General features: G+C 36.0%; 2 protein-coding genes across 4 annotated transcripts in view; both read right to left on the minus strand.

The window, feature by feature from the left end:
• The window catches only part of LOC117324893 (tyrosine-protein kinase SYK-like), a 54915-nt gene that overhangs the window by 16478 nt on the left and 21893 nt on the right, over positions 1-16544 (minus strand). For all 3 annotated transcript variants that reach the window (XR_004532078.1, XM_033880722.1, XM_033880721.1), the window contains exons 6-10: positions 13075-13168; positions 8484-8578; positions 6245-6437; positions 4611-4730; positions 3727-3839 (exon numbers count right to left, since the gene is read on the minus strand). Coding sequence is in view for 2 of the 3 variants with exons in the window: in XM_033880722.1 (XP_033736613.1) it covers positions 3727-3839; positions 4611-4730; positions 6245-6437; positions 8484-8578; positions 13075-13168 (615 nt within the window). In the remaining variant the exon portion in view is untranslated. The remainder of the gene's footprint in view (positions 1-3726; positions 3840-4610; positions 4731-6244; positions 6438-8483; positions 8579-13074; positions 13169-16544) is intronic.
• On the minus strand, positions 8666-11491 carry LOC117324892 (golgin subfamily A member 6-like protein 22). Its single transcript, XM_033880720.1, has one exon. The coding sequence runs from the start codon at positions 11483-11485 to the stop codon at positions 8726-8728; it is 2760 nt and encodes a 919-aa protein (XP_033736611.1). The 5' UTR covers positions 11486-11491; the 3' UTR covers positions 8666-8725.

A 16544-nucleotide genomic window follows, 5' to 3' on the forward strand; every position in this document is an offset into this window, starting at 1 on the left:
ATAAATATCTGTACCTCACTACAATAATCTGATGTAAAGTAATAAATATCTGTACCTCACTACAATAATCTGATGTACTGTAATAAATATCTGTACCTCACTACAATAATCTGATGTAAGGTAATAAATATCTGTACCACACTACAATAATCTGATGTAAGGTAATAAATATCTGTACCTCACTACAATAATCTGATGTACTGTAATAAATATCTGTACCTCACTACAATAATCTGATGTACTGTAATAAATATCTGTACCTCACTACAATAATCTGATGTAAGGTAATAAATATCTGTACCTCACTACAATAATCTGATGTAAGGTAATAAATATCTGTACCTCACTACAATAATCTGATCATGATGTAAGGTAATAAATATCTGTACCTCACTACAATAATCTGATGTATTGTAATAAATATCTGTACCTCACTACAATAATCTGATGTAAAGTAATAAATATCTGTACCTCACTACAATAATCTGATGTAAGGTAATAAATATCTGTACCTCACTACAATAATCTGATGTACTGTAATAAATATCTGTACCTCACTACAATGATCTGATGTACTGTAATAAATATCTGTACCTCACTACAATAATCTGATGTACTGTAATAAATATCTGTACCTCACTACAATAATCTGATGTAAGGTAATAAATATCTGTACCTCACTACAATAATCTGATGTACTGTAATAAATATCTGTACCTCACTACAATAATCTGATGTAAGGTAATAAATATCTGTACCTCACTACAATAATCTGATCATGATGTAAGGTAATAAATATCTGTACCTCACTACAATAATCTGATGTATTGTAATAAATATCTGTACCTCACTACAATAATCTGATGTAAAGTAATAAATATCTGTACCTCACTACAATAATCTGATGTAAGGTAATAAATATCTGTACCTCACTACAATAATCTGATGTACTGTAATAAATATCTGTACCTCACTACAATAATCTGATGTACTGTAATAAATATCTGTACCTCACTACAATAATCTGATGTACTGTAATAAATATCTGTACCTCACTACAATAATCTGATGTAAGGTAATAAATATCTGTACCTCACTACAATAATCTGATGTACTGTAATAAATATCTGTACCTCACTACAATAATCTGATGTAAGGTAATAAATATCTGTACCTCACTACAATAATCTGATGTAAGGTAATAAATATCTGTACCTCACTACAATAATCTGATGTACTGTAATAAATATCTGTACCTCACTACAATAATCTGATGTAAGGTAATAAATATCTGTACCACACTACAATAATCTGATGTAAGGTAATAAATATCTGTACCTCACTACAATAATCTGATGTAAGGTAATAAATATCTGTACCTCACTACAATAATCTGATGTAAAGTAATAAATATCTGTACCTCACTACAATAATCTGATGTACTGTAATAAATATCTGTACCTCACTACAATAATCTGATGTACTGTAATAAATATCTGTACCACACTACAATAATCTGATGTAAGGTAATAAATATCTGTACCTCACTACAATAATCTGATGTACTGTAATAAATATCTGTACCACGTACACTACAATAATCTGATGTACTGTAATAAATATCTGTACCTCACTACAATAATCTGATGTAAGGTAATAAATATCTGTACCTCACTACAATAATCTGATGTACTGTAATAAATATCTGTACCTCACTACAATAATCTGATGTAAGGTAATAAATATCTGTACCTCACTACAATAATCTGATGTACTGTAATAAATATCTGTACCTCACTACAATAATCTGATGTAAGGTAATAAATATCTGTACCTCACTACAATAATCTGATGTAAGGTAATAAATATCTGTACCTCACTACAATAATCTGATGTACTGTAATAAATATCTGTACCTCACTACAATAATCTGATGTACTGTAATAAATATCTGTACCTCACTACAATAATCTGATGTACTGTAATAAATATCTGTACCTCACTACAATAATCTGATGTACTGTAATAAATATCTGTACCTCACTACAATAATCTGATGTAAGGTAATAAATATCTGTACCTCACTACAATAATCTGATGTACTGTAATAAATATCTGTACCTCACTACAATAATCTGATGTAAGGTAATAAATATCTGTACCTCACTACAATAATCTGATGTAAGGTAATAAACATCTGTACCTCACTACAATAATCTGATGTAAGGTAATAAATATCTGTACCTCACCACAATAATCTGATGTAAGGTAATAAATATCTGTACCTCACTACAATAATCTGATGTAAGGTAATAAATATCTGTACCTCACTACAATAATCTGATGTAAGGTAATAAATATCTGTACCTCACTACAATAATCTGATGTAAGGTAATAAATATCTGTACCTCACTACAATAATCTGATGTAAGGTAATAAATATCTGTACCTCACTACAATAATCTGATGTAAGGTAATAAATATCTGTACCTCACTACAATAATCTGATGTACTGTAATAAATATCTGTACCTCACCACAATAATCTGATGTAAGGTAATAAATATCTGTACCTCACTACAATAATCTGATGTACTGTAATAAATATCTGTACCTCACTACAATAATCTGATGTACTGTAATAAATATCTGTACCTCACTACAATAATCTGATGTACTGTAATAAATATCTGTACCTCACCACAATAATCTGATGTAAGGTAATAAATATCTGTACCTCACTACAATAATCTGATGTACTGTAATAAATATCTGTACCTCACCACAATAATCTGATGTAAGGTAATAAATATCTGTACCTCACTACAATAATCTGATGTAAGGTAATAAATATCTGTACCTCACTACAATAATCTGATGTAAGGTAATAAATATCTGTACCTCACTACAATAATCTGATGTACTGTAATAAATATCTGTACCTCACCACAATAATCTGATGTAAGGTAATAAATATCTGTACCTCACTACAATAATCTGATGTAAGGTAATAAATATCTGTACCTCACTACAATAATCTGATGTAAGGTAATAAACATCTGTACCTCACCACAATAATCTGATGTAAGGTAATAAATATCTGTACCTCACTACAATAATCTGATGTACTGTAATAAATATCTGTACCTCACCACAATAATCTGATGTAAGGTAATAAATATCTGTACCTCACTTGGTGTTTTATAGAAAGGTTAAAAGTCATGGTCAAGGTCAGCAGGTCCATAAATATAGTACCAATGTAAAGACCTAGTCAAAAGGAATACACGTCAAATATAAAACTCTATCTGATATGTTAACTAGCCCGAGTTTCCTCTGGCTCCTACACCATACTGCCCATGTCTGGCCCCTACACCAGACATGGTGTCAGGGCCAAAGAAAACTTTGGCTTACGTTTAAGATGCTGCGGCCAAAGTTAAATGTTTTTAAAAATAGGTTAAAGGTCACAGTCAAAGTGAGCAGGTCTGCCAATGTAGTACCAATGGGAAGGTCTTGTCACAAAGAACACACGTATTAAATATCAGAGCTGTATCCTTGTATTGACCCAACATTTTTATAAAAACTTTAACCTAGCTGACACTGACACTGATGTCACCTACACCAAGATTATAGTGTGCGTAAAAGTACTTAAAAGTACTTCATCATATCAATAATCAAGCTTGTAACAGCCATATTTCAATCACCAAAGAGTAGCCTTGAGTTAACTAACCTCCACTTGTCCAGATACATCTTCATTCTTCAGAGTTTTTACTGCCACAGGAATCTTTTTACCTCCACGCAATGTACATGTTCCTTTCCTTACGGAACCAAACTGCCCAGAACCTGCACCAAAATTAATTACATTGGTGATGAAGTGAGAAGCTCTTCAACAGTCAAACCAAGGGAGATCATCCAATTTCATCTAGCCTGTTTTCCTTTATGATTATTACCAGATTTGATTAATTAGGTATAACGTGCATGGGGGAACAACGGAGCAGTCACCAATCTAAGAACTGACAACGTTCGATGTTGCTTAACTCAGGTTCACAGACACGACACTCAACCGCACAGGCACAAAAGCTAGCTATTGGACTATGCAGCTGAAATGCCGATATATCCATGAACCTTCACATTACCCCATTTGCCAATAAGCGTTGTCCCAAAGCTTCTAATATGGGTTCAACCTGGCATCCTCAGCAAACACAACTGTCCCTCTTGTTGTTATAGCGGTGCCAGCTCATGACCAGACCCCCTAGTCACAAACAAGTCTCCAGGAAAATTGTGCTTCCCATGCTGTCCGAGGGCACCCTTCAGGATACCAGGCCCGTTTGGTTTGCTGCCACAAAATTATACGTGCACAGTGGGAACAACGGATCCCAGATCTAGAGCTGTCACCCATCTCTTTGGACATTATCATTCTTTATGGCAGAATACCGACCGGCACAGGCCAATTTTTGTTTTCACACATACAGTATGGTATTAGTTCACCCTGGTCCTTTGGATCAAGTGAGCTAAAAATAATTAAATTAATCATATATGTATATGTACATACATTTTGTTTCCAACAAGTTCTAAATGGTGGAAGAATTAATAAAAATTTGTCCTTTATCTTACCTAAATCCCCCTCCATAATGATCTGGTCTCTTGACAGGTTGAACGTCTCTTTGTTCCGAGGCACAGTGTCATAGATTTTAGAGTCCACGTCATCCATGACAATTTTACCTCTAGCTGTAGCTGCATACAAAAACAAGAAAAGGCCTTAATGGTCTGACTACCTTCAGTACATCATATACTACTATAGCAAGTAAATAAAGGGGCAAGGTGCAATATCAGATAGATGCAACAAGAGGCCCAATGGGCCTGTATCACTCACATGGCTCTACAGCAACTTTTAAGTGTTTCTAGGTCATTTCTGCAAAACTTTATTCAAATATTGTCGTAGGCTAGGTTTATTTATGTCAATACATTTTTAGTCACTCATTCAAGCATACTATTGGCCTAATATCACATAACAGAGTCTCTTGGCTATAGAGAAATCAATCATAGTTCAAAGATTTAAATTAGATAAAGGTCATTCATTTGAACAAACTTTGTAGCCCTTCGTAACAGCATTCTACAGGCCTAATATCAATTCCTTGGGCCTCTTGGTTATTGAAAAGAAGTTGTTTAAAGATTTTAGCTTATTAGACCTCCGAGACCTTTATGTAGGTCAAGGCCATTCATTTGAACAAACTTTGTAGCCCTTCACAACAGCAAGCTACAGACCCAATATTAAATTGTTTAAAGATTTTTGCCTATTTGACCTCTTTGACCTTGAATGTAGCTCAAGATAATTCATTTTAACAAACTTGGTCGCCTTTCTTCCAAGGGAGCTTTATCAAGAAGTCGGTTGAACTAAAAGGTTACGGACGGCGCATGGTGCACGGCGATGGACGATGCACAACGACTATATGTCGATGACCTAAAAATCCATACCTACAGTGCAGAACATCAGCACTGATTTACCCAACGATGTTATTCAGTACAGGAAAACCAAAATGGAACATGGGGATAAGGATGTCCATTTAGTTTTTGAAAATTGTTCAATGTAAAACAACTTCCCAGTGTCAAGGCAAAAGCTCCATGTACATGTATGTTAATTTCTATCTACAGTCAAATTTTGTTAACTCGAACATGGATTACTAGTAATAAAATCTCGGATAACATGGATTACTAGTAATAAAATCTCGGATAATTCGAAAAACTTGGTTATACTAAAGTTCAATATTGATCCTGATATCATAACACTGTTTACCCCAAAAAATGAAAACATTATTTTTAAACTCAATAATTACTCAGAAGTTTTTGTATCAACTGCACAGAAAGCTTGTTGATTATAAGAATTATCACAAAGAAACAATTTTCTATTTTTAGTAATAGTGAATTTGACCATTGACCTTTGGACCTAAAAAGCAACCCCAAACAAGCACATGCAGTAAGGAAGATCTGCATGAAGTTTGAGCTTGATCGGCCAAAAGTAACCTGATTTATCAAAATGAAACTCCTGTGTGGATGATGACGCAAACATGTCACCTTCTTTTTGCAGGCCACACAAAAATGTGTTAACAAAATACTCTAGCTGCTACACTACAACAAGTGACCTGTTCCAATACATCTATGTATGTATAGATTTTGTATATTAGTTAAAACTTCACTCTTCTCGGGATAAAACCTCTCTAAGTTAGGGTAAAAGTTCAGGGAAAAGTTACCTTCAGGGGGATCCCACTCTCCTCTAGCTAAAACCTCTCGTGCTGGTAGCGGGGGTCGATTTGGTCGCTGTGGTGATGGCAGGGAAGGATGATGAGCAGCACCATTTGTTTTTGCAGTGTTAGTGTTGTCACTTGGGGCCTTCGGTAAAGGTCGCTTTGTACTGGACCCCCGAGATGCCCCGCCCATCGTTTGCTGAAATCATAAAAGATTTAATATCTAGTGCATGCTAGCCTTTGGTAGAGATATTTACTCTTAAGTACAGGTGTGGGATAGTACAAAACACCAAAAACATTGTGCACACAAATGAATGATTGTTATACTATTACACAACTGTGTGTTTTTTCTACAACTGGGCGATCACAGTTTAGCACAACTGGGCAATCACTAACAGTTCAGTACAATTGGGCATTCACTGTCAGTTCAGTACAATTGGGCGATCACTGTCAGTTCAGTACAATTGGGCGATCACTGTCAGTTCAGTACAATTGGGCGATCACTGTCAGTTCAGTACAATTGGGCGATCACTGTCAGTTCAGTACAATTGGGCGATCACTGTCAGTTCAGTACAATTGGGCGATTACTGTCAGTTCAGTACAATTGGGCGATCACTGTCAGTTCAGTACAATTGGGCGATCACTGTCAGTTCAGTACAATTGGGCAATCACACTTTAGCACAATTAAGTGATCAAGGTTAAGTACAATTGGCCAATCATAAATTAGTACAATTGGCAGATCACAGTTTAGCACAATAGGGCGATCACAGTGCAGTACAGTTGGGAAATCATGATTTAGTACAATTGGGAGATGGCAATTTAGTACAAATAGGTGATCACATTTTGGTACAGTTTGGCGATCAGAGTTAAGCACAATTGGGCAATCACAGTTTAATACAATTGGCTGAATACAGTTTACTACAGTTGGGCGATCACAGTTTATTACAGTTGGGTGATCAATATTGCGAAATTAAGGAATAAATAACAGTTCCAAATACAATTCATATACATTGTACTGTAATCTAAATATGTTTTTGTTTGAGGATTACAAGTATAACCAGATTTACATTAGGAGAGTGGGGATTACCAGTATAACCAGACTTACATTAGGAGATTGGGTATTACCAGTATAACCAGACTTACATTAGGAGAGTGGGGATTACCAGTATAACCAGACTTACATTAGGAGAGTGGGTATTACCAGTATAACCAGACTTACATTAGTAGAGTGGGTATTACCAGTATAACCAGACTTACATTAGGAGAGTGGGGATTACCAGTATAACCAGACTTACATTAGGAGAGTGGGGATTACCAGTATAACCAGACTTACATTAGGAGAGTGGGTATTACCAGTATAACCAGACTTACATTAGGAGAGTGGGTATTACCAGTATAACCAGACTTACATTAGGAGAGTGGGGATTACCAGTATAACCAGACTTACATTAGGAGAGTAAGGATTACCAGTATAACCAGACTTACATTTGGAGAGTGGGGATTACCAGTATAACCAGACTTACGTTAGGAGAGTGGGGATTACCAGTATAACCAGACTGACATTAGGAGAGTGGGTATTACCAGTATAACCAGACTTACATTAGGAGAGTGGGGATTACCAGTATAACCAGACTTACATTAGGAGAGTGGGGATTACCAGTATAACCAGACTTACATTAGGAGAGTGGGTATTACCAGTATAACCAGACTTACATTAGGAGAGTGGGGATTACCAGTATAACCAGACTTACATTAGGAGAGTGGGTATTACCAGTATAACCAGACTTACATTAGGAGAGTGGGGATTACCAGTATAACCAGACTTACATTAGGAGAGTGGGGATTACCAGTATAACCAGACTTACATTAGGAGAGTGGGGATTACCAGTATAACCAGACTTACATTAGGAGAGTGGGTATTACCAGTATAACCAGACTTACATTAGGAGAGTGGGGATTACCAGTATAACCAGGCTTACATTAGGAGAGTGGGGATTACCAGTATAACCAGACTTACATTAGGAGAGTGGGGATTACCAGTATAACCAGACTTACATTAGGAGAGTGGGTATTACCAGTATAACCAGACTTACATTAGTAGAGTGGGTATTACCAGTATAACCAGACTTACATTAGGAGAGTGAGGATTACCAGTATAACCAGACTTACATTAGGAGAGTGGGTATTACCAGTATAACCAGACTTACATTAGGATAGTGGGTATTACCAGTATAACCAGACTTACAGTAGGAGAGCGAGGATTATTGTCTCCACTGTTTTGACGCCGTACGTGAGTTGAACTTGTGTAGCTCACATTATTGCTACAACTCTCTAGATATTCTGAAAGTAAAGTAATCAACAATTTTGAATTATTATAAGATAGATTAATAATATTTATCTGCTGCATATCTATTCAATATTGTCCACAATTCAAATGCATTAAATGTACAATCTCCATGTCTACATCTCTTTCTCTCCATTCCATATCTACAACCCTTTCTCTCCATTCCAATGTCTACATCTCTTTCTCCCCATTCCATATCTACAACCCTTTCTCTCCATTCTATGTCTACATCCTTTTCTCTCCATTCCATGTCTACATCCCTTTCTCTCCATTCTAATGTCTTCATCTCTTTCTCCCCATTCCATGTCTACATCCCTTTCTCTCAATTCCATATCTACATCCCTTTCTCTCCATTCCATATCTACAACCCTTTCTCTCCATTCTATGTCTACATCCTTTTCTCTCCATTCCATGTCTACATCTCTTTCTCTCCATTCCATGTCTACAAACCTTTCTCTCCATTCCATGTCTACATCCCTTTCTCTCCATTCCATGTCTACATCTCTTTCTCTCCATTCCATGTCTACAATCCTTTCTCTCCATTCCATGTCTACATCCCTTTCACTCCATTGCATATCTACATCCCTTTCTCTCCATTCCATGTCTACATCTCTTTCTCTCCATTCCATGTCTACAACCCTTTCTCTCCATTCCATATCTACATCCCTTTCTCTCCATTCCATATCTACATCCCTTTCTCTCCATTCCATGTCTACATCCCTTTCTCTCCATTCTATGTCTACATCCCTTTCTCTCCAGTCTACATCTCTTTCTCTCCATTCCATGTCAACATCCCTTTCTCTCCTTTCCATATCTACATCCCTTTCTCTCCATTCCATATCTACATCTCTTTCTCTCCATTCCATGTCTACAACCCTTTCTCTCCAGTCTACATCTCTTTCTCTCCATTCCATGTCTACAACCCTTTCTCTCCATTCCATGTCTACATCTCTTTCTCTCCATTCCATATCTACATCCCTTTCTCTCCATTCTATGTCTACAATCCTTTTTCTCCATTCCATGTCTACAACCCTTTCTCTCCATTCCATGTCTACATTTCTTTCTCCCCATTCCATGTCTACATTTCTTTCCCTCCATTCCATATCTACATCCCTTTCACTCCATTCCATATCTACATCCCTTTCTCTCCATTCTATGTCTACATCCCTTTCACTCCATTCCATGTCTACATCCCTTTCACTCCATACTATGTCTACATCCCTTTCACTCCATTCCATATCTACATCCCTTTCTCTCCATTCTATGTCTACAATCCTTTCACTCCATTCCATGTCTACATCCCTTTCACTCCATACTATGTCTACATCTCTTTCTCTCAATTCCATGTCTACATCTCTTTCTCTCCATTCCATGTCTACAACCCTTTCTCTCAATTCCATGTCTACATCCCTTTCTCTCAATTCCATGTCTACATCTCTTTCTCTCCAGTCTACATCTCTTTCTCCCCATTCCATGTCTACATTTCTTTCTCCCCATTCCATGTCTACATTTCTTTCCCTCCATTCCATATCTACATCCCTTTCACTCCATTCCATATCTACAACCCTTTCACTCCATTCCATGTCTACATCCCTTTCACTCCAAACTATGTCTACATCTCTTTCTCTCAATTCCATGTCTACATCTCTTTCTCTCCATTCCATGTCTACAACCCTTTCTCTCCATTCCATGTCTACATCTCTTTCTCTCCAGTCTACATCCCTTTCACTCCATTCCATGTCTACATCCCTTTCTCTCAATTCCATGTCTACATCTCTTTCTCTCCAGTCTACATCTCTTTCTCCCCATTCCATGTCTACAACCCTTTCACTCCATTCCATGTCTATATCCCTTTCTCTCAATTCCATGTCTACATCTCTTTCTCTCCAGTCTACATCTCTTTCTCTCCATTCCATGTCTACAACCCTTTCACTCCATTCCATGTCTACATCTCTTTCTCTCCATTCCATGTCTACAACCCTTTCACTCCATTCCATGTCTACATCTCTTTCTCTCCATTCCATGTCTACAACCCTTTCACTCCATTCCATGTCTACATCTCTTTCTCTCCATTCCATGTCTACAACCCTTTCTCTCCATTCCATGTTTACATCCCTTTCTCCCCATTCCATGTCTACATCTCTTTCTCTCCATTCCATGTCTACATCTCTTTCTCTCCATACTATGTCTACATCTCTTTCTCTCCATTCCATGTCTACATCTCTTTCTCTCCATTCCATGTCTACATCTCTTTCTCTCCATTCCATATCTACATCTCTTTCTCTCCATTCCATGTCTACAATCCTTTCTCTCCATTCCATGTCTACATCCCTTTCACTCCATTCCATATCTACATCCCTTTCACTCCATTCCATATCTACATCCCTTTCACTCCATTCCATGTCTACAACCCTTTCTCTCCATTCCATGTCTACATCTCTTTCTCTCCATTCCATGTCTACATCTCTTTCTCTCCATTCTATATCTACATCCCTTTCTCTCCATTCCATGTCTACATCCCTTTCTCTCAATTCCATGTCTACATCCCTTTCTCTCAATTCCATGTCTACATCCCTTTCTCTCAATTCCATGTCTACATCTCTTTCTCTCCATTCCATGTCTACAACCCTTTCTCTCCATTCCATGTCTACATTTCTTTCTCTCCAGTCTACATTTCTTTCTCTCCATTCCATGTCTACATCTCCTTCTCTCAATCCCATGTCTACAACCCCTTCTCTCCATTCCATGTCTACATTTCTTTCTCTCCATTCCATGTCTACATCCCTTTCTCTCAATTCCATGTCTACATCTCTTTCTCTCCAGTCTACATCTCTTTCTCCCCATTCCATGTCTACATTTCTTTCTCTCCATTCCATATCTACATCTCTTTCTCTCCATTCCATGTCTACATCTCTTTCTCTCCATTCCATATCTACATTTCTTTCTCTCCATTCCATATCTACATCTCTTTCTCTCCATTCCATGTCTACATCTCTTTCTCTCCATTCCATATCTACATCTCTTTCTCTCCATACTATGTCTACATCCCTTTCTCTCCATTCCATGTTCACATCCCTTTCTCTCCATTCAATGACTACATCCCTTTCTCTTCCATTCTTTCAATCAATTTCTCCTCCCCACTACTCATTGATTCCTCCCTGTTGGCTCCTTCCCTTTCCCATTGATGTCCTCCTTTTCTCTCCCCTGTCTAGCTAGACATGGAGAGAAAGGGATGTAGATATGGAATGGAGAGAAAGAGATGTAGACATGGAATGGAGAGAAGGAGTTGTAGACATGGAATGGAGAGAAAGAGATGTAGACATGGGATTGAGAGAAGGAGATGTAGACATGGAATGGAGAGAAAGAAATGTAGACTGGAGAGAAAGAAATGTAGACATGGAATGGAGAGAAAGGGTTGTAGACATGGAATGGAGAGAAAGAGATGTAGACATGGAATGGAGAGAAAGGGATGTAGACATGGAATGGAGAGAAAGAGATGTAGATATGGGATTGAGAGAAAGGGATGTAGACATAGAATGGAGAGAAAGGGTTGTAGATATGGAATGGAGAGAAAGGGATGTAGACATGGAATTGAGAGAAAGGGATGTAGACATGGAATGGAGAGAAGGGGTTGTAGACATGGGATTGAGAGAAAGGGATGTAGATATGGGATTGAGAGAAAGGGATGTAGACATAGAATGGAGAGAAAGGGTTGTAGATATGGAATGGAGAGAAAGAGATGTAGACATGGAATGGAGAGAAGGAGTTGTAGACATGGAATGGAGAGAAAGAGATGTAGACATGGGATTGAGAGAAGGAGATGTAGACATGGAATGGAGAGAAAGAAATGTAGACTGGAGAGAAAGAAATGTAGACATGGAATGGAGAGAAAGGGTTGTAGACATGGAATGGAGAGAAAGAGATGTAGACATGGAATGGAGAGAAAGGGATGTAGACATGGAATGGAGAGAAAGAGATGTAGATATGGGATTGAGAGAAAGGGATGTAGACATAGAATGGAGAGAAAGGGTTGTAGATATGGAATGGAGAGAAAGGGATGTAGACATGGAATTGAGAGAAAGGGATGTAGACATGGAATTGAGAGAAAGGGATGTAGACATAGAATGGAGAGAAAGGGTTGTAGATATGGAATGGAGAGAAAGGGATGTAGACATGGAATTGAGAGAAAGAGATGTAGACATGGAATGGAGAGAAAGAGATGTAGACATGGAATTGAGAGAAAGGGATGTAGACATGGAATTGAGAGAAAGAGATGTAGACATGGAATGGAGAGAAAGAGATGTAGACATGGAATTGAGAGAAAGGGATGTAGACATGGAATGGAGAGAAAGAGATGTAGACATGGAATTGAGAGAAAGGGATGTAGACATGGAATGGAGAGAAAGGGAAGGAGCCAACAGGAAGGAATCAATCTCCTATTTCTCTTTTCCCTCTTCCTATACATGTACACTAGTGTGCTTCCAAGACTTACTTGATAATTTTTTTGTGTCATATCCTGGTACCACACAGGGACTTGTTAGCTTACATAACAGACCATCTGATTTGTTGTGGTAGTGATCTATCATCTGAAAAATAATGTTCCCTTACTAGTATCTAAAACATGTGAATTGCTTCCAAGACATTCCTTATACTGTACCACATCATTAAACTGTATGTAGAAAAAATCAAAGAAAGAAATGATTCCAAAATTACCCAAAAAGAGTTTAGTTAGGAACATGTATTAACAGTATTCCCGCAGAGTGACTTAATAATGTGTTTTTCAATAATTTATTACTGTATTAGAAAACAGCGTAGAAAACAGATCAACTAGAATTCAGGCGAAAGGATTTATTACTGTATTAGTAAACTGTGTAGAAAACAGATCAACTAGAATTCAGTAGAAAGGATTTATTACTGTATTAGTAAACTGTGTAGAAAACAGATCAACTAGAATTCAGTAGAAAGGATTTATTACTGTATTAGTAAACTGTGTAGAAAACAGATCAACTAGAATTCAGTAGAAAGGATTTATTACTGTATTAGTAAACTGTGTAGAAAACAGATCAACTAGAATTCAGTAGAAAGGATTTATTACTGTATTAGTAAACTGTATAGAAAACAGATCAACCAGAATTCAGTAGAAAGGATTTATTACTGTATTAGTAAACTGTATAGAAAACAGATCAACCAGAATTCAGTAGAAAGGATTTATTAATGTATTAGTAAACCGTGTAGAAAACAGATCAACCAGAATTCAGTAGAAAGGATTTATTACTGTATTAGTAAACTGTATAGAAAACAGATCAACTAGAATTCAGTAGAAAGGATTTATTACTGTATTAGTAAACTGTGTAGAAAACAGAGCAACCAGAATTCAGGCGAAAGGATTTATTAATGTATTAGTAAACTGTGTAGAAAACAGATCAACCAGAATTCAGGCGAAAGGATTTATTACTGTATTAGTAAACTGTGTAGAAAACAGATCAACTAGAATTCAGTAGAAAGGATTTATTAATGTATTAGTAAACTGTGTAGAAAACAGAGCAACTAGAATTCAGTAGAAAGTATTTATTACTGTATTAGTAAACTGTATAGAAAACAGATCAACCAGAATTCAGTAGAAAGGATTTATTACTGTATTAGTAAACCGTGTAGAAAACAGATCAACCAGAATTCAGTAGAAAGGATTTATTACTGTATTAGTAAACTGTATAGAAAACAGATCAACCAGAATTCAGTAGAAAGGATTTATTACTGTTTTAGTAAACTGTGTAGAAAACAGATCAACTAGAATCCAGGCGAAAGGATTTATTACTGTATTAGTAAACTGTGTAGAAAACAGATCAACTAGAATTCAGTAAAAAGGATTTATTACTGTATTAGTAAACTGTATAGAAAACAGATCAACTAGAATTCAGTAGGAAGGATTTATTAATGTATTAGTAAACTGTGTAGAAAACAGATCAACTAGAATTCAGTAAAAAGGATTTATTACTGTATTAGTAAACTGTATAGAAAACAGATCAACTAGAATCCAGGCGAAAGGATTTATTACTGTATTATTAAACTGTGTAGAAAACAGATCAACTAGAATCCAGGCGAAAGGATTTATTACTGTATTAGTAAACTGTGTAGAAAACAGATCAACTAGAATCCAGGCGAAAGGATTTATTACTGTATTAGTAAACCGTATAGAAAACAGATCAACCAGAATTCAGTAGAAAGGATTTATTAATGTATTAGTAAACTGTATAGAAAACAGATCAACCAGAATTCAGTAGAAAGGATTTATTAATGTATTAGTAAACTGTATAGAAAACAGATCAACCAGAATTCAGTAGAAAGGATTTATTACTGTATTAGTAAACCTTGTAGAAAACAGATCAACCAGAATTCAGTAGAAAGGATTTATTACTGTATTAGAAAACTGCGTAGAAAACAGATCAACTAGAATTCAGGCGAAAGGATTTATTACTGTATTAGTAAACTGTATAGAAAACAGATCAACCAGAATTCAGTAGAAAGGATTTATTACTGTTTTAGTAAACTGTGTAGAAAACAGATCAACCAGAATCCAGGCGAAAGGAATTATTACTGTATTAGTAAACTGTGTAGAAAACAGATCAACTAGAATTCAGTAGAAAGGATTTATTACTGTATTAGTAAACTGTGTAGAAAACAGATCAACCAGAATCCAGGCGAAAGGATTTATTACTGTTTTAGTAAACCGTGTAGAAAACAGATCAACTAGAATCCAGGCGAAAGGATTTATTACTGTATTAGTAAACCGTGTAGAAAACAGATCAACCAGAATTCAGTAGAAAGGATTTATTACTGTATTAGTAAACTGTGTAGAAAACAGATCAACCAGAATTCAGTAAAAAGGATTTATTAATGTATTAGTAAACTGTATAGAAAACAGATCAACCAGAATCCAGGCGAAATGATTTATTACTGTATTAGTAAACTGTATAGAAAACAGATCAACCAGAATTCAGGCGAAAGGATTTATTACTGTATTAGTAAACCGTGTAGAAAACAGATCAACTAGAATCCAGGCGAAAGGATTTATTACTGTATTAGTAAACCGTGTAGAAAACAGAGCAACCAGAATTCAGTAGAAAGGATTTATTACTGTATTAGTAAACTGTGTAGAAAACAGATCAACCAGAATCCAGGCGAAAGGATTTATTACTGTATTAGTAAACTGTGTAGAAAACAGATCAACCAGAATTCAGTAGAAAGGATTTATTACTGTATTAGAAAACTGCATAGAAAACAGATCAACCAGAATCCAGGCGAAAGGATTTATTACTGTATTAGTAAACTGTGTAGAAAACAGATCAACTAGAATCCAGGCGAAAGGATTTATTACTGTATTAGTAAACCGTGTAGAAAACAGATCAACCAGAATCCAGGCGAAAGGATTTATTACTGTATTAGTAAACTGTGTAGAAAACAGATCAACCAGAATTCAGTAGAAAGGATTTATTACTGTATTAGTAAACTGTGTAGAAAACAGATCAACCAGAATTCAGTAAAAAGGATTTATTACTGTATTAGAAAACTGCATAGAAAACAGATCAACCAGAATTCAGTAGAAAGGATTTATTACTGTATAAGTAAACTGTGTAGAAAACAGATCAACCAGAATTCAGTAAAAAGGATTTATTACTGTATTAGAAAACTGCATAGAAAACAGATCAACCAGAATTCAGTAGAAAGGATTTATTACTGTATTAGAAAACTGCGTAGAAAACAGATCAACCAGAATTCAGTAGAAAGGATTTATTACTGTATTAGTAAACTGTATAGAAAACAGATCAACCAGAATTCAGGCGAAAGGATTTATTACTGTATTAGTAAACTGTGTAGAAAACAGATCAACCAGAATTCAGTAGAAAGGATTTATTACTGTATTAGTAAACTGTATAGAAAACAGATCAACCAGAATTCAAGCGA

This window comes from Pecten maximus, chromosome 4 (assembly GCF_902652985.1).
Source record: "Pecten maximus chromosome 4, xPecMax1.1, whole genome shotgun sequence".
Taxonomy (NCBI): domain Eukaryota; kingdom Metazoa; phylum Mollusca; class Bivalvia; order Pectinida; family Pectinidae; genus Pecten; species Pecten maximus.